Source organism: Theropithecus gelada, chromosome 9, assembly GCF_003255815.1.
Source record: "Theropithecus gelada isolate Dixy chromosome 9, Tgel_1.0, whole genome shotgun sequence".
Taxonomy (NCBI): Eukaryota; Metazoa; Chordata; class Mammalia; order Primates; family Cercopithecidae; genus Theropithecus; species Theropithecus gelada.
Genome location: NC_037677.1, coordinates 12127147 through 12139401, shown reverse-complemented (window position 1 = coordinate 12139401; position 12255 = coordinate 12127147). Strand labels below are relative to the sequence as shown.

The window sequence follows — 12255 nt, the reverse complement described above, 5'->3', positions numbered from 1 at the left end:
AGGCCGAGGCGGGCAGGTCACCTCAGGTCAGGAATTCGAGACCAGCCTAACCGACATGGAGAAAACTCGTCTCTACTAAAAATACAAAATTAGCTGGGTGTGGTGGCGCGTGCCTGTAATCCCAGCTACATGGGAGGCTGAGGCAGGAGAATCGCTTGAACCAGGAGGCAGACGTTGTGGTGAGCCAAGATCGCGCCATTGCACTCCAACCTGGGCAACAAGAGTGAAACTCCGTCTCAAAAAAAAAAAAATTTGCTAGGCCTGGTGGTGTGCACCTGTAGTCCCAGCTACTCAGGAGGCTGAGGCAGGAGAATTGCTTGAACCCAGGAGGCGGAGGTTGCAGTGAGCCGAGATCGTGCCACTGCACTCCAGCCTGGGTGACCAAGCGAGACTCCGTCTCAAAAAAAAAAACCTAAAAACAACCTAGTTTTTCTCTGGAAAGCAAAAATCTCTTACTTCAAATCAAACTAACTTAACGGTACATTATCTTGAGGCGTAATAATTTAAAACTAGAAAACTAGCTTTCGATTAAAAATTATTTCAATAAAAATTAAACTTATCAGTTATTTTATGTTAATAAAAATTAAGGACTGAGCACAGGGCTCACACCTGTAATCCCAACACTTTGGAAGGCTGAGGTGGGAAGACTGCCTAAAGTCAGGAGTTTGAGACCAGCCGGGCAACAAAGCTAGGTCCTGCTTCTACAAAAAATATAAAAATTAGCAAGCATGGAGGCTCATGCTTGTAATCCCAGCTACTCAGGAGGCTGAGGCGGGAAGATCACTTAAGCTCAGGAGTTTGAGATTGCAATAAGCTGTGATCACACCATTGCACTCTAGCCCAGAGTGAGACTCTGCTCAAAAATTAAGGTCATGAACTGTCACAAGTTAATAAAAATTAACTAATTACTTTTATCCTTTAAAAAACTGCCCTTTCGCCCCCAAGGATCAGCATATTGATAAGTACTACACATATCTAGAGCTTTCCACTACACATTTTCTATTATTTAAGAAAATTATTTTGGGGCCGGGTGCGGTGGCTCATGCCTGTAATCCCAGCACTTTGGGAGGCCGAGGTGGGCGGATCACGAGGTCAGGAGTTTGAGACCAGACTGACCAACGTGGTGAAACTCCATCTCTACTAAAAATACAAAAATTAGCTGGGCATTGTGGCCCATGCCTGTAAGCCCAGCTACTTGGGAGGCTGAGGCACGAGAATCCCTTGAACCCAGGAGTTGGAGGTTGCAGTGATCTGAGATCACAACACTGCACTCCAGCCTGAGAAATAGAGTGAGACTCTGTCTCAAAAAAAGAAAGAAAATTATTTTTGTATACATATCCAGTATAAAGACAAGTGAAATATTTTAATTAGATAATCTACATAAGGAGAAAAGGGAAACATTCCAATAAACAGAAGAAACAATAGACCAGAGGTAAAAAAATCACAATCAGGACCTTGGGCTCTGTACTAGTAGTTTCTCATCTTAGAAAAGTCATTTATCTTTTGGGACTGGTTCGTAGTTGCCTCAGCAGTAAATGGCAGATGGTATTGGGCGACTTCTAAAGTTCCTTATTCAATCAAATCTGTAGACAACTTGTCAGACCCCTTTTTCTTCCCTGTCTTTATATGCAGTTAACTACTTACTGCACGCTGAACCTCAGGGTGTGTCAGAGCTTCTAGAACACAGGTTTGAAAATGAGAGAGTGGAATGAGATGATTTTTCAAAATACTTTCCCAGAGATTCCAATTCGAAGTGTCCAAGATAGGGACTAGACACATATTTCATTTTATTTTTTTTGAGACACAGTCTCACTCTGTTGGCCAGGCTGGAGTGCAACGGCATGATCTCGGCTCACTGCAACCTCCGTCTCCCGGGCTCAAGCAATTCTCCTGCCTCAGCCTCCCAAGTAGCTGGGATTACAGGCGTCTGTCACCATGCCCAGCTAATTTTTGTATTTTTAGTAGAGAAGGGGTTTCATCATGTTGGTCAGGCTGGTCTCAAACTCCCGACCTTAGGTAATCTGCCCACCTCAGTCTCCCAAAGTGCTGAGATTACAGGCGTGAGCCACCGTGCCCGGCCCGTATTTTAGAAATGGTTATTCTGAGGAGTAGCTGCAGTTCAAGCTCTGTAAGAGGTTCTTGGGAAAAGGGCCAGAAGATGCCTGTCCACCAACTACAGGCCTCAGCAGGAAGTCTGCACCATTCTTGGGGAAAGGAAGAAATAGGGAAAAGGAAGGAAGCATCAAACTGGAGCGACTTGGACCCCAAGCATGGCCTTCAGGGCCGCAGCTTCAGCTGGAAAACTCAGTCTGGCTACCCTGAATCCCACCAAGGTCACTGGAGGACTCAGCACGTTTCCCACGACAAAAAGGCTCCATCTCAAGAAAAACAAAAACAAAAAAACCACCACCACCACCACCAATAGGAAAAATTCCTAAAACTTTTTTCCTGGGTTAGTATTTAACATTAATCTGGAAGATTTCTTTAACTGAAAATTTCAACAAAGTACCAACAGAATGTGGTATTAAAGTCACTAATTTGTAGTCTAAGCCGAAAGGAGGCTCTTATGTTGAATTCGAAGTTCAAATTCTTGGCAGAATAATTATAGTTACTCTAGCCAGCTATGAAAATTCTGAAATAAACACAAATGTGATTAAGTAATGTTACATTATTTACAATGTAAGTGGCAAACTAAAAGAATTCTCAGGTATAATAATAGCAAAGATTTTATTCCGAAGGAAAAAAAGCAAAATCCCAAAGCCCTACTGTGATGAAAGCTACTATGAAATTATGCTAGCATATTTTTACTACACTTTAAAATTAGCCAGTTAACAGGAATTTTGGAAAGCAATGTTACAGACACAAATTTTTAAAAAGGAAAGAAAAAAAAGGAAAAGAAAAAATATTCTATCTCCAAACTAAAGAAATATGCCTAAGTAGTACTGATGACTAACCAGAGTGTTTTTTTTTGTTTTTTTTTTGTTTTTTTAAGGAACAAAATAATGGCATTCGCAGCAACCTGGATGGAATTGGAGACTATTATTCTAAGTGAAGTAACTCAGGAACGGAAAACCAAACATCGTATGTTCTCACTTGTAAGTGGGAGTTAAGTTATGAAGACGCAAAGGCATAAGAACGACACATTGGACTTTTGGGACTCGGGAAAGGGTGAGGGTTGGCGAGGGATAAAAGACTACACATTGGGTGCCGTGTACACTGCTTGGGTGATGGGTGCACCAAAAGCTCAGAAATCACCACTAAAGAACATATCCATGTAACCAAACACTACCTGTTCCCACAAAGCCACTGGAAAAAAAAAAAAATTACAGGGGGAAATACACAGTGTACGTCAATGACAGATAATTACACATCCCTTGTCTTTACTCAGATGCAAAATAAACACTGAAATAATTTTATCAAAAAATAAAATAAAATAAAATGAGTGCCGTGTTTTTTTCTTTTATTACTACCCACATCATCCTCAGCTTAAACAAGCCTTAGTTTTCTGCCAGGCAAATGGCCTAACTATAAATAGGAATATTTATTGTGCCCTGAACATGCCTTCAGACTGACATGCTATTAATTATAATTAGGCTGGGCGCGGTGGCTCACGCCTGTAATCCCAGCACTTCAGGAGGCCGAGGCAGGTGGATCACTTGAGGTCAGGAGTTCAATACCAGACTGGCCAACATGGTGAAACCCTGTCTCTACCAAAAATAAAAAATTATCCGGGCGTGGTGGCACTTGCCTATAGTCCCAGCTACGCGGGAGACTGAGGCAGGACAATTGCTTGAACTGGGAGGCGGCGGTTGCAGTGAGCCAAGATCGTGCCATTGGACTCCAGCCTGGGCCACAGAGTGAGACTTCCTCTCAAGAAAAAAATAAAAATAAAATAAAATAAGTAAATAAATAAATAATTATAATCAACACACAGTTTCTCTCATGTTGTTCGAAATATTTTGCACACTGAAAGAGGACAAAAGGGCCGGGTGCGGTGGCTCATGCCTGTAATCCCAGCACTTTGGGAGGCCAAGGCAGGCGGATCACGAGGTCAGGAAATCGAGACCACCCTGGCTAACACAGTGAAACCCCGTCTCTACTAAAAATACAAAAAATTAGCCGGGCGCGGTGGCGGGCGCCTGTAGTCCCAGCTACTCAGGAGGCTGAGGCAAGAATGGCGTGAACCTGGGAGGTGGAACTTGCAGAGCCCAGATCACGCCACGGCACTCCAGCCTGGGTGACAGAGCAAGACCCTGCCTCAGAAAAAAAGAAAAAAAAAGAGGGCAGATGTAGCATATCTAGTGATGAGCATGTCAGTGTCAGTCTGGGACTGTGGGAGGCGGAGGGTGCAGTGAGCCGAGATTGCATCATTGCATCCAGCCTGGGTGACAGAGGGAGACTCCATCTTGAAAAAATTTTAAAAAGACAAATCAAATTCCCTGACCTCCAGTCAAATGTATTTCTCCTTCATCATGAGCCCCTCAGAGAAACAATTAACAAATTTATTTTTTCACTCACTCAGCCCCTTTTTCTAAATGCCAATTGAGTATCAAAATCTTTTCTTGTCTACTCAGCCCACTGAAGTCACAATAAAATAATGAAAGCAGCCTGTGACTCAGCAAGTTTAATCACACAGAATGTTTATATCTTGGCAAATAATACAGTCAACACATTTATACGTGTCATATTTCTTTTTTTTGCATTTTTAGTAGAGTTGGGGTTTCACCATGTTGGCCAGGCTGGTCTCGAACTTCTGACCTCGTGATCCACCCACCTTGGCCTCCCAAAATGCTGGGATTACAGATGTGAGCCACCGCGCCTGGCCACATGTCATGTCAACCTCCACTTTTTAAAGCTTTTTGTCTACAGTAACCATTTGAAGAACAGGAAAGAAAAAAGCAGTAATTAATGTTCTAGAGTACATTATAGGCAGGGAGACAGTACTGGCTGTCTACTCTTCAGGGTTCCCCTCTTCAGCCTGTCCAATGGAACCTGGATTGTTCAGATGCTGGGAGCATTTGTGCTTCCTGGTTCCCTCTCTAATCCCTGGGATGCATGTGCTGACTAATCTAAGCAGCCAAGGCGTGGGCCTGGACCAGTGGCATCCACACTGCCTGGAAACAGGTTAGAAATGATCTGCTTAGCCCCCTCCAGGCCTGCTGGACCAGAAACCCTGGGGCCCAGGAACCTGTGTTTCATCTAACTCTCTGGATAACGCTGATGCATCTCATGTCGAGAACCTTGGTCTAACTAGGGGTGTCGAAAGTTTTAGTTTCCCTGGGCCACATTAGAGGAAGAAGAATTGTCTTGGGCCTCATATAAAATACACTAACGACAGCTGATGAGCTAAAAAATAAATAAAAATTTAAAAAATAAAAATCTCAAAAAAAAATCTCATGATGTTCGAAAGTTTCTGAATTTGGGTTGTGGCACATTCAAAGCCGTCCCAGGCTGCTGCAGCTTGGACGAGCTTGATCTAAACGAATCACAGCAATTCTGCTCCCTTTGCCAACTACTGGATTAGGCTGGGCAACTGTGACCAATGAGGGCTGAGAGGAAGTCTCCCAGGAGGCCTCCAGGAATGCTTTACTCGTTCGCCTACAGAAAAGAATGAGAGGAAACATACATACCCCTCCTGTTTTTGGCTGAGATATGGTCATGTCTTCGTGTGACAGATACTTGGAACTGTAGCAGCAATCTTTTAACCATTAGGTGAGAAACCCAAAGACCAAGCCACTACGTCAAGGATGGCAGAAGGAAAGGGCCTGAAAGAGCATGGGTTCCTGGCGACCTTGGTGAGCCACCGAGTATTCCTAAAAATACCCAATCTCCAGACTCCTCTTTAAATAATGTATTTTTTTAAATCCCGCGTGTAAGCTATTTTCGGCTTCTGTTAACTCGCAATTCTGACTGTAACATATTTGTTTTCTTGTCAAGCCTCAAAATAGTAAAAACAACATAATCTCATTTTTATGTTATATAACTTTATACATATTATATATAACTATGTATTGTAAATTAAATGTTTTCTTCTATTATCTAATATTTTAATGGGAAGTATTTTGGAAAGAATGAATCTATAAGTTTATTAAGTGAAAGTACAAAGAACTTTGAGAATGGTGTTATTAAAATTATATTCTGGTTTTAGCTTTTATTAACTAGCTGTGGGATCTTGAACAAATCACTGAACAGATTTAGGCCTCAATTTTCTAACCTTCAGAAGGAAAGGGTTAGATCACTGATATGATCCTGTCCAATCTAAGGAACTATACTCCTAATTTAATCTTTCAAGAGCTCTTCAAGGCCTTTGTGACAAACATTCATCTTTAAGGAGTTCTATCAACAAGGAATTTTTATGTGATGGCAACACTTCCTGTTATGTAACTGATTTATTAATTGTTAAGCAACTACCAACAGTTATTTCTAGACAAAGTGACACATTAGTGGTGCCCAGCTAAAAGGCTGAAAGCCCAGTGCTTGGTGTTTGCTCCTGCCAACTCCCAATTATTTATAATAGCAGAAGGATGGCATTCTGTGGGTAAACACTCTAAATCCAAGGCCTCAGACTCACTTGCTGATTTCACTTCCTTGCCATGCAAAAGTCAAAAAGTACAAAATGCAAAACAACAGACTATTATTCATACCATCCACTGGAACATCAGTTAAACGAAGATAAAGAGCAAGACGTAGTTTAAGAGGAGGCAGCTGATCACTAAATCGCAAAGCTGATTTAAAAAAACATCAGCCTCAGAATTAAAAGCAGTTTACAGTTAGCTCTGGAAAGGCAAAGATGTCTTCCCACTCTCAATGCAATTGACACTAAAGGCATATAAAAATCCTTATCAGGGCCAGGCGCAGTGGCTCACGCCTGTAATCCCAGCACTTTAGCAGGCCAAGGCAGGCAGCATCACAAGACCAGGAGTTCAAGACCAGCCTGACCAACATGGTGAAACCCCTTCTCTACTAAAAATACAAAAATTAGCTGGGCATGCCCGGGCGTGGTGGCTCACGCCTATAACTCGAGAACTTTGGGAGGCCTAGGCGGGCAGATCATGAGGTGAGGAGATGAGACCATCCTGGCTAATGCAGTGAAACCCCGTCTCTACTAAAATACAAAAAAAATTAGCCAGGCATGGTAGCCATGCCACTGTAATCCCAGCTACTCGGGAGGCCGAGGCAGGAGAATTGCTTGAACCCTAAAGGCAGAGGTTGTAGTGAGCCAAGATCGCACCACTGCACTCCAGCCTGGGTGACAGAGTGAGACTCCATTTCAAAATAAAAATTCTTACCAGTTGAATTATCAAGTAGACAGTATTTTCAGTGTAACATATTTTAAGACGTCTTAAAGCATTAGATGTCAAAAAGCTTTCCAACGGAAAACAGAGGCACAACTTTGTTCTACTTTTCAGAGGGTAGCGACTAGAATGAAAATACTACTGGGCCGGGCGCAGTGGCTCAAGCCTGTAATCCCAGCACTTTGGGAGGCCGAGACGGGCGGATCACGAGGTCAGCAGATCGAGACCATCCTGGCTAACCCGGTGAAACCCCGTCTCTACTAAAAAATACAAAAACCTAGCCGAGCAAGGTGGCAGGCGCCTGTAGTCCCAGCTACTCGGGAGGCTGAGGCAGGAGAATGGCGTAAACCTGGGAGGCGGAGTTTGCAGTGAGCTAAGATCCGGCCACTGCACTCCAGCCTGGGCGACAGAGCGAGACTCCGTCTCAAAAAAAAAAAAAAAAAAAAAAAAAAAGAAAATACTACTGGTTACTAAAACAGGCTACCAACACCTGTGCCAACACAACCAGAGGGCTGACAACTGAATGTCAAACCAACACTTGGTCAGGCGCAGAAGGATCAATTGAGCCCAGGAATTTGAGATCCAGCTTGGGCAACATAGTGAGACCCCATCTCTATTAGACACACACACACAGACACAGACGCGCACACACACACACTTTTTTTCTATAAAACTAGAACTACTAATACAGGTAAAATCCTTATACAGTAAACATGTAATACAATGTAATACAACCACACCCATTGATGGTTACTTAACTTCCTTTTCTTTAATCAATATAATAACATTAAAACCATACGTCCAAGCTGCACAGCTCAGACGCCAGTTGATGCATGACCGTCATGTAGTGATCACGCCAGGATCTACTTCAAAAAAAGGATTTGAGTCTGAAATGGAATGAACTGGCAGGACAAACTCAACTGGACAGGGCGGAAGTGGCATGCTTATACAAGATTTTCACCCTCATGCTGCTGCTTCTAGGTTCTCTGATATGCTTTAAAGGTCAGTTTAAAGATGAGTTTAACTGAGATAACTGGTCTGTTTAAGATGTGACAGCAAGAGAAACCTAGAAAAATAGTTGTTATTTGAAGACAACAGAAGCAGCATAAAGAGAGCACCTGCGGCTTAGCAGGGCAAGTATTCCGTCCGCCTACAACGCTGACTGCACTGTCAAATTTTTTAGCTATAGAGTGACAGGCAAAGGAAAGAAACAAAGCAATTCCACTTCTAGAAACTTATCCTAAGGAAAAAATTAGGAGAGTGCACCAAGAGTTAGCTTAAGGATATTCACTGCAGCTCTGGAAGAACAGCGGGTGGGTCAAATATGTTATGCTACAGCTCTCCAGAGGCGCAGCATTAAGGGAATGGAAAATAAGGATGAATTCAGACATGCAATGACGTCACACTGTAAGTGCAAAAGCAGCCTACTAAGAAATATAAACTATAGGCTGGGCGTGGTGGCTCACACCTGTAATCCTAACACGTTGGGAGGTTGAGGTGGCACGAGGTCAGGAGTTCGAGATCACCCTGGCCAATATGGTGAAACCCTGTCTCTACTAAAAATATACTAAATTAGCCAGGTGTGGTGGTGCACACCTGTAGTCCCAGCTATTCGGGAGGCTGAGGCAGGAAAATCGCTTGAACCCAGGAGGCAGAGGGTGCAGTGAGCTGAGATCACGCCACTGCACTCCAGCCTGGGCGATAGAGTGAGACCCCGTCTCAAAAAAAAAAAAAGAAATACAAACTATAGGATCCCATTAAAAACTCTGTATATAGGTAGAGAGAGATATATTTATATTTATTTATAGACAGAATTCTAGAAGTATAAGAACTAATTGTGTCAAGATCATGAGTGCTTTGTTGTTTCTGTTTGTTTTGAGATGGAGTCTCGCTCTGTTGCCCAGGCTACAGTGCAGTGGCATGCGATCTCGGCTCACTGCAACCTCCGCCTCCTGGGTTCAAGCAATTCTCCTGCCTTGGCCTCCCGAGTAGGTGGGACTATAGGCACACACCACCACGCCCAGCTACTTTTTTGTATTTTTAGTAGAGACGGGGATTCACTATGTTGACCAGGCTGGTCTTGAACTCCTGACCTCAGGTGATCCACCTGTCTTTCCTTCCCAAAGTGCTGGAATTACAGGTGTGAGCCACCACTCCGGGTCATGAGTGCTTTTATATTTCCTGTTTTTATTTAGCTGTAATCCGTAATTTTGCTTTTCTATGATAAACATTTATCGGTTTTATAACAGGAAAAAAATTACTGAAATGATTAATGGGCAGAGATACAGAAAATCCTTAACATTTTCAGATATTCATTATATACTATTTTCTATAAAGGGAAAAGAAAGATTTGCTTTAACAGGTCATTTTGGCAATATGAAATAGCTTTGTTATATGGAGCTGTGATTTATAATAGTACTACAAGTAATGGAATTTCATCTATGGAAAAATTTGGACAAATACTGAAACTGTAGACATGAGAGAATAAGAGATACTTACGGCTGAGTGAAGTCACGAGTGATGAAATCAGAACTCTTGAAAAGTAGAAAGATGTCGCTGAGGGTTTTACATTTCAGAGAACTATTCATTGCTATCCAATACGCATCCTAAAGAATGAAGCACATGCTATTTAGTCCATATTCCATGTTGGCTGCTACGAATGCTCAGGCCTATAACAAAATCAATAATGCATATCACCTCAAGGGTTTAAACAAGAAAGTCAAGTAAATGTTAGCAGCACTGTCAAATGTTAAATTATGCTTAACAGCAAAGACCACCACCATTGCATTTCAGACACTCGGCTACGAACACTGAGATGTCAGGGTCCTCACATTTCAGCCCGGGCCTAAGTACTTCCCCATGTTTTTCTTACTGATAATAGAAGAGAGGAAAATGAAGTGTCAGAAACATTGACATTTTGGCTACAAGATTAAGGTGGTAAAGAAATAGTCTGACCAGCTACTCTCCAAGAAAAGGGACATCAATTTCCACCCTTCCCGTTTCTGGGGAGTGGCAGCCAAACACCTGAACTTTGGCGGCTGGAGCTGTTACACCAACATCTATCAAATCGGAAAGAGAAGGAGGTGAGCTATTCTGAACCACTACAACTTTAAACGGTAAATGTCTCATACATAAGAACAAAAGACGGGAAGGCAAATGCAAAGTAGGCACAAAGCTCAGTGGAACACAGCTAAAAATTTTTTGGCACGTTTCTGAAAAGGGCAGAGTATGAATTTCCTCAGAATTCTAAAACAATCAGCAACACAGGAGGTGGAAACTACCTTTTGGCAGAATACATGGTATTTCACAGCCCCAGGAAAGTGTATAGCAAAATCTGGAAGGTAAAATAGTAGAGGGAAATTAATAATAAATTCCAGCCGGGCGCGGTGGCTCAAGCCTGTAATCCCAGCACTTTGGGAGGCCGAGACGGGCGGATCACGAGGTCAGAAGATCGAGACCATCTTGGCGAACATGGTGAAACCCCGTCTCTACTAAAAAATACAAAAAACTAGCCGGGCGAGATGGCGGGCGCCTGTAGTCCCAGTTACTTGGGAGGCTGAGGCAGGAGAATGGCGTAAACCCGGGAGGCGGAGCTTGCAGTGAGCTGAGATCCGGTCACTGTACTCCAGCCCGGGCAACAGAGCGAGACTCCGTCTCAAAAAAAAAAAATAAAATAAAATAAAATAATAATAATAATAAATTCCACGGTATTTTTCCTAGAATTAGGAATATAATTAGACCCTCTGTAGGGATATGAAATGAAATAAATAGCAAAACAAAGAACATTCAAACAGTAAGAGAATTACTTATGTGTTCCTACCCTTGGGGCACTCCAGTTAAGCTTAGGAAAGACACTGCCCCCGAGGGAATTGATAGCTTCCTGGACTTGAGTGGCAAACTCAGGAAATTCTGGTGCCTACAGAGAGAGAAGAAATCATTGGGTACGTCAATATCATCACAGTATCTATGGAAAACAAGATCAAAATCTCAAGGTTATAGCTGAGGGTGTTAAAAACAGAATTTAGAATACAAATTACTATCAGAATTTCTGAACTCAGTGAAATAAAATCAGTGATCAAGTACACTTACCAAAAAGAGAAATAAAATAATCAGCTGCTTAAATGGCATTTTCCAGACAATCAAAGACTGCAAAGCTGAAATGACAACCACTAGGCTTCTGAGGATGTGAGGAAGGAATGAATGGTTCTCTGTACACCGACGTAAAATGAGTATTCATCAAGAGAAAAGAGACAGGTGGAATATCACCTGTACCAATACTCCAGTTGTCAGAAATAACATCCCTGCTTGAAGAGCTCGAAGCCCTTCCACTTGTAGGGAGAGTCCTAGACATACAGCATCCCCCAAAGCCACAAAGACAATGAAAAATAAATGACGTGGCAAACTATGTAAACACTGCTATTTCCAGACACATTTTAAAACAAGCAAAACTCAAAATCTGAACCTCGGTCAAGTTAAAACGTTCTTTCCTTTTTGGATGATTTTTAAAATGCATATTTTCTATAAGCAAGTGACCAAAACATTCTGTATGTTTGTTTCAACTCAGAAGTGAATAGAAATACTGCTGCTAAACAGGAACTTAAGCCTGATGTCATTATGTCCTGTCACGATCACAGGAGCTTGTGGACATAAGCAAGAAAAAAGGTAAGTAAGAGAGGGGGAAGTGGGGCCCTCAAAAGACATAAGAAAACAAAAACATTAACAGATTCTCCACGCAGTCATTAATTTTCATTATATCCTGCAAAGAGGATTGCTGCCCCCTATAGGGCAACTATAAGTTCTGAAAAAAATCCAGTAACCGGCCGGGCGCGGTGGCTCAAGCCTGTAATCCCAGCACTTTGGGAGGCCGAGACGGGCGGATCACGAGGTCAGGAGATCGAGACCATCCTGGCTAACACGGTGAAACCTCGTCTCTACTAAAAAATACAAAAAACTAGCTGGG

At 42.4% G+C, this 12255-nt stretch overlaps 1 protein-coding gene across 2 annotated transcripts in view; it reads right to left on the bottom strand.

Moving 5' to 3' along the window:
• Positions 1 to 12255, bottom strand: part of CDC123 (cell division cycle 123) — a 54360-nt gene that overhangs the window by 20837 nt on the left and 21268 nt on the right. For both annotated transcript variants that reach the window (XM_025397463.1, XM_025397462.1), the window contains exons 5-6: positions 11116 to 11211; positions 9795 to 9901 (exon numbers count right to left, since the gene is read on the bottom strand). In XM_025397463.1, coding sequence (XP_025253248.1) covers positions 9795 to 9901; positions 11116 to 11211 — 203 coding nt within the window. The remainder of the gene's footprint in view (positions 1 to 9794; positions 9902 to 11115; positions 11212 to 12255) is intronic.